Source organism: Taurulus bubalis, assembly GCF_910589615.1.
Source record: "Taurulus bubalis genome assembly, chromosome: 9".
NCBI lineage: Eukaryota > Metazoa > Chordata > Actinopteri > Perciformes > Cottidae > Taurulus > Taurulus bubalis.
The window spans coordinates 21,868,428-21,883,087 of NC_136597.1; the positions used below are offsets into that span (position 1 = coordinate 21,868,428).

General features: G+C 40.3%; 1 protein-coding gene across 1 annotated transcript; it reads right to left on the reverse strand.

Annotated features, from left to right (window-relative positions):
• Positions 1-975: 975 nt before the first annotated feature.
• LOC306741130 (forkhead box protein P2-like) lies at positions 976-11,334 on the reverse strand (the record flags this gene model as incomplete). The annotated part of the gene is given in 16 exon segments (XM_079223383.1): positions 976-1,105; positions 1,205-1,299; positions 1,442-1,511; positions 2,200-2,321; positions 2,448-2,549; positions 2,899-2,969; positions 3,064-3,253; positions 3,991-4,128; positions 4,424-4,511; positions 5,404-5,508; positions 5,915-6,092; positions 6,682-6,778; positions 7,224-7,226; positions 7,229-7,324; positions 8,813-8,917; positions 11,179-11,334. Coding segments are annotated over 16 exon segments (1,746 nt in total).
• Between the last annotated feature and the right edge of the window lie 3,326 nt (positions 11,335-14,660).

Below are 14,660 nucleotides of genomic sequence, written 5' to 3' on the forward strand. Positions count from 1 at the left end.
GCTATTTATTTGAGCTAACACAATAAACAGACAACACATTCATTCTCTACATCATATTAAAACAAATATTTCTGTACTTTGTATCATTTACTTTAGTTAAATGGTGAAAAAGACACAGTTTCCTCTTAACTATCATATCCCGACTATATTTTTGACTGTGTACATTCGCCTTTCATTTTTACTTGACGCTTATCATGATGCACTTTTCTTCTCCTTTGAAAAGAACCCCCATCATTTTCTTGCATGGATAGATTTTTGGACACTTGGTCACTTTATTCACTGTGGACACTTTAATTGTACTCAGCTGGTGCAATATAAATACGTTTAAGTACTTTTATATATATACTCTTATTCCGTCTGTATATTTAATTGGAAATTTATACTGTATTCTTCTTACTGTTTTACTACTGTTTATTGTTATTTTATTTATATTACTTTTTTACTATGTGTCTCTATTGTATGCAAGGCTGCTGTAATCCCGCAATTTCCCCACTGACGGACTAATAAAGGATTATCTTATTTTATCTTATCTTAAACACATTAAATCTCGTATTTACTGTGATAACTTTTAGTCCATTTATCACATCTTTGAACTATAGATTTAAAGATTTTTTTCAAAATCTCTAGCAAAAAAGCAGAAAATAGTCAAATAACAGGCCATCAAAAAAAACTACAGGTGGCACTTTGTTTGTACTTTCTTTTCTTTCAAGCTGAAATGTTAAAAGACGTAAACAAAATCAGTTTTCATGTGTAAAACATATAATGGACCACAATTCGGAATATGTCCATTTTGATGTTTGATCAAATCCTGACGTCTTGGTGAGAGTTTGGTGCCGCCTGGCCCGACACGCTGAAGACTATCATGAAGTCAAGATGGTACAACATGTAATCTGTGGTCTCCATCCCTGAATGTTCAAAGAAGGATTACTCTGCTGCTTTGCAACTGATTATTTGAAGTCTGAAGCCCTTCTCTTGTCATTCAAGATCAAACAAATGCTCCTGGTCCTCTCTAGGCATGTCGTGCTGCAGGCCGGCTGGTTTTACTGATGGCATCAGAGACTCTTGGTCATTCAGATCCAGCGCTTCGTCTTTGAGGAAAAGAGATCTGCAAGGGGTGAACAACAAAGACATTTCGATCACTTACTGCAGCACATTTCATAGATGTTTGGAGTTCAGATTAAGTAAAACTGGCTGCTGGATTTACGCTGGAGAGAAGTTGTGTTTGCTGTGGCTGTTTGTTGCGTTGCTCTCCTGTATTTGACTCCTGGAGTTTCTTCTCACACACTCAGCCACTGCCGTCTACGAAGAAGAAGAAGGAGAAGGAGGAGGAGGAGGAGAAGGAGAAGAAGAAATAATAATCATCATCATCATCAAACAGTGATTTAAGCAGTTCAAACTCCTCATCAGGAAGGTGTACTCTAACTCTACCGCATCCCCTCACCTGCAAACTGACATTCAGAACGGCTCCAAAATCCAGGGTGGAGGACACGTTTTTCATCAGCGATGGACTCCTGTGGAATAACGAAGGGAACAGAATTTAGAAATGGACACAATCCATGTCTGATTCATGGCAAGCAAATCAATATCTTCTTTAAATTAAACAAGCTACAATATGGTAAACAGCAATAGTTTGAGGCAAGGTCAGCTGTGATGACAAATAATCAGGAAGAACCTCCAGCTAGAACCTTGAATCTGTCACCAGTCATATTTATCATTCATTGGCTGGGGCCTATTAAGGAAAACACATCAGCACTACGGTGGGTGCAATGATGATAATAATCATAATAATAATATGACACAGTACTGCGCTCTACACAAGATTATATATATTGTCAATTTTGACTTGATGGCAACAAAAAAAGATTTAATAAAATAGATTATTTTTTATCCAGTCTTCATCTTCATGCCATGCTTTATATCTCACAACTGCGGCAAGGATTTGCATTTTAATTAGCCTACACTCCACTAAATATTAGCGTACACTTACACACACACCGCCGTGATTCTGCTTGAATACTGAAGCAAAAATGGGAAACCTTTGAGTATCTTAACTTCGGCACCTTTTTTGCCAATTAAATGGTCTCAATTATTGTCTTGTACGGATTAAAGAAATGTCTTCAATATTGTTATATTTGAACGGAAACACGTGCAGATACCTGGGTACCAAAGCTGTGCTAAACAGGAAGTCCTCTACCGTACCCTGTGATCCTCTGGGATCTCCTCCTCTGGTACTCCACCTCGTCCACCGTCCACACCGCGCCTTTCACATTCTCCACACGCACAAAACACTTGTGCAGGCTCAGGTTGTGGCGCACCGCGTTCTGATCCAGAGAAAATCAGAGCGGAGGAGATATTACTGAATACATGCCGCCTAAATCAGGTATGACACACACTGGGATCACAGAGGTAATTATCTGGGTGGGGTGGGGGGGGTGGGGGGGTAATACCTTCCAAGTGGCGGCGTTGCGTCTGAAATAGGCAAACGTCCGTGTGAACCAGTTGTATATCTCGTTGAGCGTTAGTTGCATGTCTGATGTTTCCATAATAGCCTGTAGATGGAGAGGAAATAAAAAAAAAAAATCAAATTAAAGCCCTGACTTGATCCAAGGAGAGAGGACACAGCCTCACACTCAAAACTCTCATGCAGCCTTTTAATTTTCTTATGCTATGAATAAACTATCTTTTTTAAGGATTAAAAGGGTTATTTTCATCATTGATCTTCAAGTATAATTAATCCTTCATCCAACCCATTATTTGATGTTAGAAATGTCAGTAAACAGCCCAAAGCCCATGTTGACCTATAAATAAAACAAATGTTGGTTTGGTGAACACAAAGATGTTAAGTTTCCTGTCATAAACCATCAAAGAAAGAAATCTATTCCACTTCATAGAGCGTACCTGTCTGATCAGCGTCGCATAGGTGAAAGGTGGTCTGATATCGGTGTTCTTGTAAAGCTCATATTCATTTTCTGAAACGAGACGAAACACATTAAGTGGACGATGTCCTGTGAAGTGTTTATCTGCTTGTGTGAACGACGTGAATGACGACAGTATTCGGTCTACCTGAAGACAGCGAGTAGACCAAAGGGTGATGGCGACGTCTCGCGGCCCCGGCACACGTCGCGTGATCGGGCGACTCTTCTTCACACACCTGGGATGGAGGGCCGCCGGGGGCCAGAGGCCGCGGGGACACCTGGGGCGAGTCCGACGGGCTCGGCGAGGGCAGGTCGTCGGGGGCGGCGACTGAGCCGAGCTGAAAGCCGACGCAAGCAGATGACACAAGTTAACAAAGGGAACAAGTGGAATGAAAAGACTGACGGAGAAACAGAAACAAAGTGGGAGATTTTCCAACGGAGTGTAACAGAGCAATTCGATTCGCCTCCTCAGAGGTGATTCCACTAATATGGCAAGAGGATGGAAGCCAATTATTGTTAATTATAGGGTGAAATTGTTTGGTGAGTGTTTTGATTATGGTGCAATTTTTGCAAGATTAACATCTGATTAGCTTCCACATTGTGAGAGCATGTGTGCTGTTTGAAAACACAATGGCAGCCATCTGGTGCCAACAGCTGGGCACCGAGAGGAAGCGCTCCATGAGAACGGAGACCTCAACAAAGGAAAAGTGGGAAAAGTACTTTGAGAGTTATTTTTTAAAAAGCTGCAAGATGATGAAACTTTTTAAAGAAATACATTTGTGATCTGATCTGGCATACTCTTTTTGTCCAGGTTCAAATATTTCTGATGCAGGGGCATTCCTTCATATATGTTTTTTCTTTTTTTCTTTCTATGAAAATGCCAGCATATGTTTGCTACTCATTCAACTGTAAAGGTTTAGCAGGGTCAAATACAGGCTGGCGATTTCTACATCTGTGCTCCATTTGCTGTTTTCACTCTCCACCACATATTTGGTGCTCCGAAAGGCCGAACCCCTTCACGGCTCATTTGCTTTGTCTCTGTTGTTCTACTCAGCTATTACTGCACACCGTCTACCTGGAGACCGCGGGGGTCGGCAGCCGGATCACGATGCGGCGGCTGTAGACTCGCGGGTGCAGAGATCGACTGAGATTCCAAGGATGGCAGGTGCAGGTGAGCCATCATCGCTCGCAGACGCTCCCGTTCTTTGCAGAGCTGTTAGAGGAGATGAAGGAAGAGAGGGTGGGGTGGAGGCGGGGGAATCAGAGAAGATGATGTCGCTTCAAAAATCACAGTGAGATTGAAATGGAAAGCCGTGAACCAAACACATTTAGCAAAATGTATTTACTTTAAGGGTCAAACGCCAGAGAGGAGGTTGGCAGAACACGAATATATGTATCATGAGCACACTGATATTGTCGGACTAAAATTTATATTATAGACTAATATTGTCACTCTCACAACACGTGCGAGCTGCAGCTCCAGCGTTACGTCTTTCCGGGACTCTCACCTGAAGCTCAAGTTGCTGCACCACCTGCATCTGGACTCTGCACTGCGCTGTACTTCTGTCATCCAGAGTGTGCTCGCTGCCTATGTGCCTGAAACACACAAGAGGACCTTTAAAACGACTGCTCCACGGAAAATATGTCAATTGAGTAACAAATACTCTGAAAAGTCTTGAGCTTCGCAGAGACAGCAGCTACAGTCGGCTTGGATTCACAGCACCAATGGTGACGCGGAGTCGTGGTAAAAAAAAATGTGTCAAAGTCCATCAAAACATTTATGGAAACCACTGGCGCAGTAATGAATTTCATGATATTTTCTTGGCTAAGTGAGGATTGTTTGAAGTATGCTGAACATATGCATCAACAGCAGAGACGTTGATGATGCTCGAGCGGTTTGAGAGGTTTCGATGAATGTTTTGACATGACGTGTTTGTTTTTAATCATCTTTTTTTCACCATTTAAATACATTGGAATTGCAATGAATCCGAGCTGAGTGCCTTTTTAGCCTCAGTTTGTGCTTCTCATGTCTTATCCTTCCTTTTAAGTCACTGAGATAAGAATCAGATCATCTGAAAGATAAATCCAGAGCAAAGATAAGTCATTTTGCCAACAATTTTGGTAAAAGTATCTCCAGAATTCTCAAATATTCTTCTGTCCATTTGGATAAAATAATATTGCATCATCTGCTCTATGAAAGAAAAGTTTTTATTCTGTTTCCCATAATTCCCTGTGTACAAAGGTGGTAGCAGGGAATGACTTTTGTCATTATTATCAGTTACACTACATTTTATCTCTGTTATTGTTATTTTCAATTTTAATACACAGTAGTATGTTTACATTGTTCTTGTATCGTACGAATTAAGCAAGGATTAATGTCCTCCAGGGGTATTTGATACTGAAAGATATCCACTGGAGTTTTCCTTTAAATCATAAACAGGAAGGTGCAAAGAGTCAGAAAGCATTAGGATTAGGAATCAAAACCTACTTGATGAACTGGCTGAAGTTATCACACGACGACTCACACCCGGGCCAATTACACACACCGTGAGCGTAGAGGGAGTGTGTGGCAGCGCGATCAGCTGTGACAGCACTGGAGTGAAAGCATTGTCATGATTAAAAACCAGACAACAGTGACAAAACAGAAGCAAAAAGCAGCAATAAAACAGATCTAAAAGTGTTTTCTTTTCTTTTTTCAGGTGGCAGAAAATGACAGAGAGAGGTGGAGGGGAGCAAGTGGAAAACAAATAGAAAAACTATTTACTTTTGATTTGGGACATGTATTCATGTAAACTTTTTCTTTGCTTTTACCACTTCAGGTGGTGGAACACAAAGCAAACAAACAAGACAAAATATATCGTCCCGAGGGGAATTAGTCTCGCTGCTAAAGCAAACAGCCGTTCCTTGAGAGAAAGAATGACAAGTCTTTGATGTTTAGGAAGAAGCAGCGTTGTCTCTGTTCTCACAATCCGTTTACGACACCAACAGACGGATCGTACCATTCTGCCCTGTGAGGAGAAGACGCCGGCTGGTCGCCGGTCGGCCTCCCTGTGACTTTCATTGACACTGTGTTGTTGGAGGACGAGCCCTGGTTGCTCTTCGAAGTGGTTTTATCTTCAGTTATTCCATTTGTGAGCTCTTTCCATATCTGCTGCATCTCTGCAGGGCTGAAACCTGCTAAAACATTTAAAAAAACATAGAGTATGTTGTAAATGTAGGGTTTTTCATGTTGATTAAGGAAACAACAATTGCAACAAAAATGCCTCCTTAGTTATCTATTCAACATTAGAAGCAACTAAATGGCATATTTTTTCTAGACTTATATTTACTCGATAACGAGTGTCTTTGTGCTGTTCACACTTGCACTTTTTTTTTTCATAACGGGTAGAGCAACTATTTCTCGTGACCTCGTGTTGCCTCCTCGCTGTAATCCAGGAATAATTATCGCAACTTGAAAATGAGCAAGGATCACATTTCTACTTTTAGGTTTTTACTTTCATCATCGTCTCTTTTGAATTTCGTGCAGTTATATAAGAGAGTGCAAAATCAACAAGAAACTAATCGTTCTGTGCGGAGGTCTCGGTGACAAAATCATGTCCATGTTTGTCTATTTTTGTGTCCTCGTGACATGATGCAACTTTAACCTCAAATTACAACACAACAAAAACACAGATTCTGGACATAACATTTAAACAAACAAAAATGAAGCTGCTGACATCTCCATTGCTTTCAGACACTGCTAATGAGGGAGAAGAAACATAGTGACCTGGAGAGAGGGCAGGAGAGGACAGGACCGGCCTCTGCAACCGGAGGAGCTGCTGCTGTTGCTGCTGCAGCTGGAGGAGCTGCTGGAACACAAGCTGCTGCGCAGGGAGCTTGAGGAAGGGAAGGGAAGGGGGGAGACAGTTTCACAGAAGGGTGAGCTAGCATTCATGTAAAAACTGCTCACGGTTTGCTTTTCTCCAGGTTTTGATCCTGGGCTAAAATCAGTGGCATATATAATGCATCTGTGCACCCTTATACAATTACTTCACTTTGGATACAAATCATTGTTCTTGAATCTCAAGTGACAGAATATGTAAACATGTTCCCTCTTGATTGGACATTTCTGATGGATCCTCTACCTTGCTGTGTTTACATTATAACCGGTGTCACTTTCAGGACAAGGATACTGTTATTTAACTTATTTAATTGTGTTGATCTTACTCAAAAGAGCTTCTACGCCAAGATGGCTATGTAATTAAACCTAGTGCAAAACCAGTTGAACAAACTGAAGAAAAAAAAAAAAAGTTTTAAAAAACAGACCACAGGTAACTACTTGCCTCTCTGACTTTCTTGCTGGGCTTTTGTTGAAGCAGCTGCAGATGAATCTGTTGTTGTTGCTTCTTGTAAAACTCTTTCAGATGTTGCTGGAAAAAAACAGTGACGGACCATTTCTATAACATTATAATTATTATAGATATTTGCCAAATTCTCAAAAAACATACAGTTTAATATAAACATCTCTGTCTTTAGAGAGGTTCGACACGTTTTCTTTTTGGTGACTGCCATCAACAAATAGCTAAATTATGGTATGAGGTAAAATACAATTCCACTAATATTGTTGTTTAAAACCTTTTAAAAACCAATCCCCCCTACGGAGCGACTGATGTATTGAACACCATAAGTAATATACAAGTAACATATATGGTTTGGTACATGAACAAATTCAAATGTCACAGATGTGCGCAAATGTGCAACAATGCAAATTTTGGAGACCTCGCCTGAATTCTCTCTGTACTAAACCCTCTCTAACTTTGATCTGCTTCACTTTATCAAAGTCAACCTTTGTAGAGTGAATGTTAACATATTGTGTTATGATTTGGGTTAAAGTTAGACCTTACAGCTGCATAATTTCAAATAAATTACATCATGAAATTGCTTTTTTTCTAGGCGGACCTGAAACCTTTACATTTTTTTCTGTGTGTCATCTTCATTTACTCTAAACCAGTAACATATAGAAAGATATTTACACATCTGAACAAAATCTCACATGTGTACCTTTTTATTATACCACCCATATCATTCAAATAGCCCTAGTGGTTGCAGAAATGCACCCTTTTTAGTTTGGGTATATGCAATTTTCGAGGAAAGGGCCCAAAAATAGGTTGGTGTTCTATTGGTTAAAGATAGGACAGAGTTACACCTCAGTGGGTGAAGTCAAATAACCTCAGACATATTGGGTTTAATAATAAAAGATGTAAGTGTTAATTTAGTGCCAGTGACCTGAAACTAATGAAGCTAAAATCAAGTGCAGTATTATAATATATCATAACTGCAGTAAAAATGTGAAAAGGTCGGTATCAATACATGTAACTTGGTCAGGTAGGCTGAATAGCTAAAGTGAATGTTAACCAAAACACACATAACAAGTAACTTTACTATATATTATTACATTTTGCCCGAGCAGACCAGTTTGCCTCAGCAGACTAAGTTAGCTAAGAAAGCTAACATAGCTTAGCTTTGTGAAGTAGCTGCTATCATTGGAAGATTAGCAGCTAATGCTAGGCTAACTGAATGACTGACGTCACAGTAACATAAACCAAAATACCAGACCGTATAACTTAATTGCTTGGGTTTGAGTTAGAAATTCTTGCTGAACACTTTAGTGCATTATTGTAACCAAAACAAAAAAAATCTCGAAAGAGTTATGTTTTCGTGTGTTAGCTTGCGAGTTTGCTAATAAATGTCTCAACTCAAGCTAATAACATGTTTTTGCATTCTCACCTTTTGTTACAATAGTTTCAGTCCAATACATGTTTGTATACAAGAAGCTGCACTGGTCTAGTCCAGTTAACCACAGTGCACATTGTTATTATTAATATTAGGACCTGTCTATATTAGTATTGCATAAATACCTGCTGCAGCAGAAGGGCTTGTTGCTTCTGGTGGATCAGAGCCTGCAGCTGGTTGGGGGACAGCAGCTGCTGCATCTGCTGAGGAGCCATCATAGCCAGAAAAAGCTTTGAGCAGAAGAGGAAGAATGAAATGATTAAGGACCAGAGTCGACAGAGGGAAGGCAAGAGGACGAGTGAGCGAGGCAGAAGGCAAGTGTCAAGTGTTAAACAGTAATAACCGGCGAATGGGATTCTTTCCAATCCAATTACAAAACAGTGCTGTCAACCTTTTGTGAACATCATCATGCTGGATTGTGTCATTGACCGTAAATGAGATGGGAGATAGGCCGACCAGTTAATTAGCAACACAATTACATGCTTGTTGTGACTCCTAATAGAAGTGTATGGGTATTAATGAAGGCAAACACTCGCTGAATAATAACGGATCTGCACTGTTACTGATTGAGTGACAAATAACAGAGCGGCTGTCTCCTTTTGTATTCAAACCGAGGCCACAGCAATTGCCATGAATGCATTAAGAGACAACACTTACAAATTCAACATGATGTATTACAAACACTGCCAAAAACAATACGAATGCTGTCAATTGATTGCTTGGGGAAATAAAATGTATTATATGAATATGTTTTGTTTTTTGTCGATATAGAATGTCACTTGCTGTATACATACATGTTTAAAGGCTGTCACTGGGTTTCAGTGAAGCCTTGAGTCTATATTAGAGTAATATATTAGCGGCTTGCAGGATGTAATGAAAGCGGAATCCGTCAGGGACCTCAAGTTTGTCATTTGTGTCATCAGATAATACCTTTTGATTTTTAACCAGACTGATAAAATAACTAGAGAGTTACAGTGGAAATGAGATCACAGATTCACCCTTTGGCACAGCAGGTGTAACCGCGCGCATTTCATAGTCATCTATGATTTGGTTTTATTGTTACAATAGTCGACTAATTCAGTGGTCGATTGTCAAAATTGACAATTTGAAAGACTTTACATTTACAGCATTTACAGCCTCCTAAATGTGAGGATTTACTGCTTTTCTGTTCAAAGTCTATATGTTTTTTTCAACTGAAGGAACCAGAGACAGTGACAGAAAAATCCTACAAAAGAATAGGACAGAGAAGGTGATGGTGGAATAAGCAGAACATGTGCAGCATTTATTGGACTATTTGCAGAATTTAAGTACACAAATAAAGGTCCTCTTACTGTGAGGGGAAAAGGAGAAAGTGCTCAAATTAACAGAACCAAACTTATTCAACTCACCGAACTAAACTTGATAAACAAATCAGGTATTTAATGAACAATGTGTACCAACCAATAAACCTATGCTCTGTTTCTAAAAATGCATCGGGTACCCCGCCACATACCTATTTAATTCTCCCACAATTTAGTGAGACATAACAATCAGTTTAAAGAGGTCACTTTGGGATCTGAGAAATTGGGATTTTCTGACAATGTATTCATTTAAAATTAAAACAATTGCTAGCTGCCACCCCAGTCCGACCCTTTTTATTGTATCTTTCCTGAATCTTCTTGTGTATGTAGTTTACGTAGGCACTGACATACCGCTGGCTTCAATATCATGCTTTACAAATCCCTGGGAAACCACTCGCTGTGTTGACTGGATGCTACAGCTAGAAAATAAATACATTTGTAACATTTTGCAGAGTTTGCGAGTTGAAAAACTTTCATATCACAAGCCTGTATTATATGTTTTGAAGACTGAAATCACACTCTCTTGCAGGCAGGCTGCATCGCATCGGTGGCGTTATGGCATTTTCACCTGCTGTGAAAATGACCAAAAAATAGCATGTTTAAAAATGTCCTTTACGATGGACGGCACCAACGTTTTTGTTGTAGGGGTCACAAGTTGAGTGTGTTGCACAGGTTTAAAAAGTAAATTAAGAAGAAAAGAAGCACAGCAAAACTCTGATGGAAACGGCGGTCACCAGGCGTTCATTATCTTGTCGTTTCACTGATCCCCTAGATTAAGATTCCCAGGGACAGAATCACAACAGGCAACCATAAAATTGTGTTGGGTCATGCTTATTTGCCTTTCACTTGCATCTGTTTGGCCTAGGTCTGTGGACAATTATTCCTCCCTGACTCTGACTCAAAAACTAATAATGAAGGACAAACAGAGTTCTGCGTGTCGACTCCCAACCCGGATCAGATCTCATATGAAAATCCCTGCCACTGTCAACATAGCTGCAGGCTCTGAGTTTGGTGTCCTGTCATAGGACGTCCAATATAGAGCCGGCACGTGGTGTTTCTCCTGACATCTGTTTGGCAAAGACGGTTCTATTTCCCGCTTATGAAGAGGAGGATGAGGGGGAGGCTGGGGAGAAGGAGGTGGATGAAGATACCTGTTTATGGTGTAGACTCTGCCAGTTTTCCGCACTCACTCCTTTGCAGGAGTCCCCATTAGCTACTCTCTCTCCTGCACCGGTGTCGGTGTGACTGAGGAGGCTGCTGGCTGGGGTTTGACGGGCTGTCGGGGGACTGAGAGGAGACTCAGGCATTCCAGCTCAGGTCCTAAAAGAAAACAGTCAACCCTAAATAAACTGTAAGACTCAAAACACTGCAAATACAGTTCAGCATCATTGCTGAATTACACCTGTGTGTGGCTTTGCGTTAACGACACGGCAAGAACAAAAATAGCAAAGATAATGGGAATGCTTTTTGGGGTGCTGGCTAATAGGACATACAAAGAGAAACTAAATAAAGTGAAAAACCTTTCTGCAGTCAATGCAAGGGTTTAAATGTGATGGAATTCTACAGATGCAACTTACAAAACCACGGGCTAGACTAGACTAGATGATGTTAATAAAGCTATAATTTCCATGTGAGATTTTTGTTTGTGTGAGTGGAAACAGCAAAGCAGCATCGATATTTCAGCTTAGTTCATTTACATTTACAAATACCAATTTCTGGACATCAAAATCATCCACACTTTATACACAAATGACATAACTAACATACTATAAGTTTACAGTAGGTTCTTAAATGAAAGTGTCCATATGCATACGAATATTTTTTGATATGTTGAACATTCATAAGACAGTTATCGTCACTTTCCTCAAGCCAGTGTTATTTGACACAGAATGTAGTCAGTAAATGTATTTGTGGCTCTTTATTGGAAGGGAGTGAAGATCCAGGAAAGCTTGCACTGAGTTTTGACTCAGTGCTCAGTCTCATCTGTGACTGAGCACAGATGAGAGTTTAACTTTAAGTATCGCCTCCCAAAAACACACAATAAGTAAAATCAATTCAAAGCTCTCCGACGCCTCTATTTCTGTCAGAATTGTATTAAAGATACATACCGTGAAGGGAAATTGTCGAATTTAGAGCAGCCAGGCAGAGTTGATGTCTCCAAGTCATGCAGTTTGAAGTGAGGATGGGAGAGATCTGATGGAGTTGTGTGTCTACCTGAGGGGGAGGAGTCACAGTGTCAGTGAATTAGACAGTGAGAATAGCTGTTGATTACCAGGATGTGCAAAACAGGAAAATCTGCTTGAGCTGTAAATAATTTATTGTCGGCTTAAAAGTTTACCTGCTGTGTGTCTTCACATTTGTCTTGGTGATTTGTTTTTTTAGCATTTGCAAAAAGGTCCTCTACATTTTGCACGATCAATAAATATCACGTCTATCGCAACAAAAGAATATAATCTATTTGTAACATACGTGGGGGAAAATGATGTTGTGCTCTCCAGTCGCCTATTTTGCAGGCATTGCTTTTATTTGTTGATATTCATAGACATAAACAATGCAATAAAAGAAATAAATTCCTCAAAACGAGCATAATTTATTGTCTTTCATGATTTAAACAAAGGGTTGTCTTTGAGAAAAGACAAGTATAGTTGTCTGTGACTTTATTTAGATATGCGTCAACAACGAAAAGAACTCCGCAGCCACACAACTGTCAAACTGTTATCAAAGAGCTATTTACAGTAGTGTCGGCACTTTTATTTGAATATCACATCAGTGCATCTGTTAAAAATAAATAAAGTGTTTTAATTTGGGCTGTTGATAAATGCAATGTACCCTATTGTGTCAAACTTCAACACAGCTGCACTGAGAAACAACTGAAATTACTCTAAACTTTGTAGAGAACATGTCTGTAGTCATGTCTTCATGTTTTTAATCATTTCTGTTCAGTGTTTTTATTCTGTTTTACTATTTGTTTATACATTTTTATAGCATTTCATCCCTTATTCTGTCCTCCATTCCATCTTTTTTACAATCCTGCAGTGGCTTCCTGTAATGTCAGGTCGTTATTTCAAAATATCTTTTACCGATTGCAAGTACACGATAAAGGAAGATGATGAGGACCTAAGGCCAGGCTGCATATTGCTTCAGGAGAAATTGGGGAGACGAGAGGGACATCAAGGTAAAGAACAGAGAATACATCCTTTTATATTTTTACACACACACACACACACACACACACACACACACACACACACACACACACACACACACACACACACACACACAATGTTAAGTGTTTCTCTCTCTTCATGGAATAAGAATGAAAACACTGTGTATAGCTATGCATGTACACAACAACAACGTAACACATGTTAAAGGTGCAGCTATTTACATGTTCTAGATGTGGACTATTGATGTACGTTTGGATATGACAGAGCAATTAATGATTGAAATGTAGATATTGTTACCAAGGTAACTTTCTGCCACCTACTGGATTAGTATATACTTGCCCTCCATTTTTTTATTGGAAGGTAAAAGTAATGTACATTTCTTCTGTATAGTCTGAAACAGGTAGAACAAAAAAAGGGTCCTTGTTCTATTTTTCAGGGATGAAATTGCCCATAAGGGCCCACGGTGACATAGGTGTCACACGTCCTTTAAATGTTCTGGAAAGTTCCATATCCTTGATTTTAACTCATAAAGTCTCAAAGTGACACCTAATTAACATCTTGGTGGGTCGTGTGACAGGTCATGTGATTTTGTGTTTCCCATAAAAACCTTTCCAAGATGTCTGCTCCAGGTTGTGGCAGATCTGAAGGAAGACGCTCCAAGGCTGATAGCCTGATGGGGTCGAGTCCAAAGACCTCATCTGATGCCTCTTTTGTTCCTGCACACAACCCAAATATCTGCTCTCATGTAACCTTTCCTGAAAGCAGCTGGTCTCCGACCAAGACAGACTCCCCTCATCTTTCTTTGTCACCTCTCTTCCTCTCCATCTTCCTCCTCTCCCATGCCTTGTAATGGCTGAAGTTCCCCTGCTGGAAGTCCCTCAGGTGAGCTTGGTGGACACCCCAGTAATGGCCTCGACCGGCTCACCTTCACGAAGCAGTCGTTAACAGATAAAGTTGTGCCGCACGCTGTTCCTCCAGCCCAGACCTCCTGAGGTAAGCAAACGCTCCCCCGTGGCTCTGTAGATGGACGGCAGGTTGAGTTTCTTGGACGGGGAGGACATGAGGACTTTGTCAATCAGGGTTATTTGGAGAGGGAGAGCTTGGAGAAGAGCTGTTGGTCCTCAGAGGAGGGATTGCCCGAGGAGCTGCTTATGATATCTAGAGGATGAGATGGGTTGGCGAGGTCGCTCTCGTAGCTACGGACAGCATCCGCCATCGTTGCAGCCATTTCATGTCCTATAATTTCTCTGCATGCTTCTCTTCCGTCGTAGATGTTTTTCTGAAATCACATCCCTCTTTTTCTTCTTCCATGTATGAAGTATCTGACAGACGTTGACTTGTTTGTCCTCTCTCTGTTTTCATTGATTGTTCTCTGTTTCTCGTATCAGATCCCACATCTTCCTTCCTGTTGAACAAAATGCTGGACAAAACTATTATCTTCCAGACTTCTTTACATGCCTTTTATA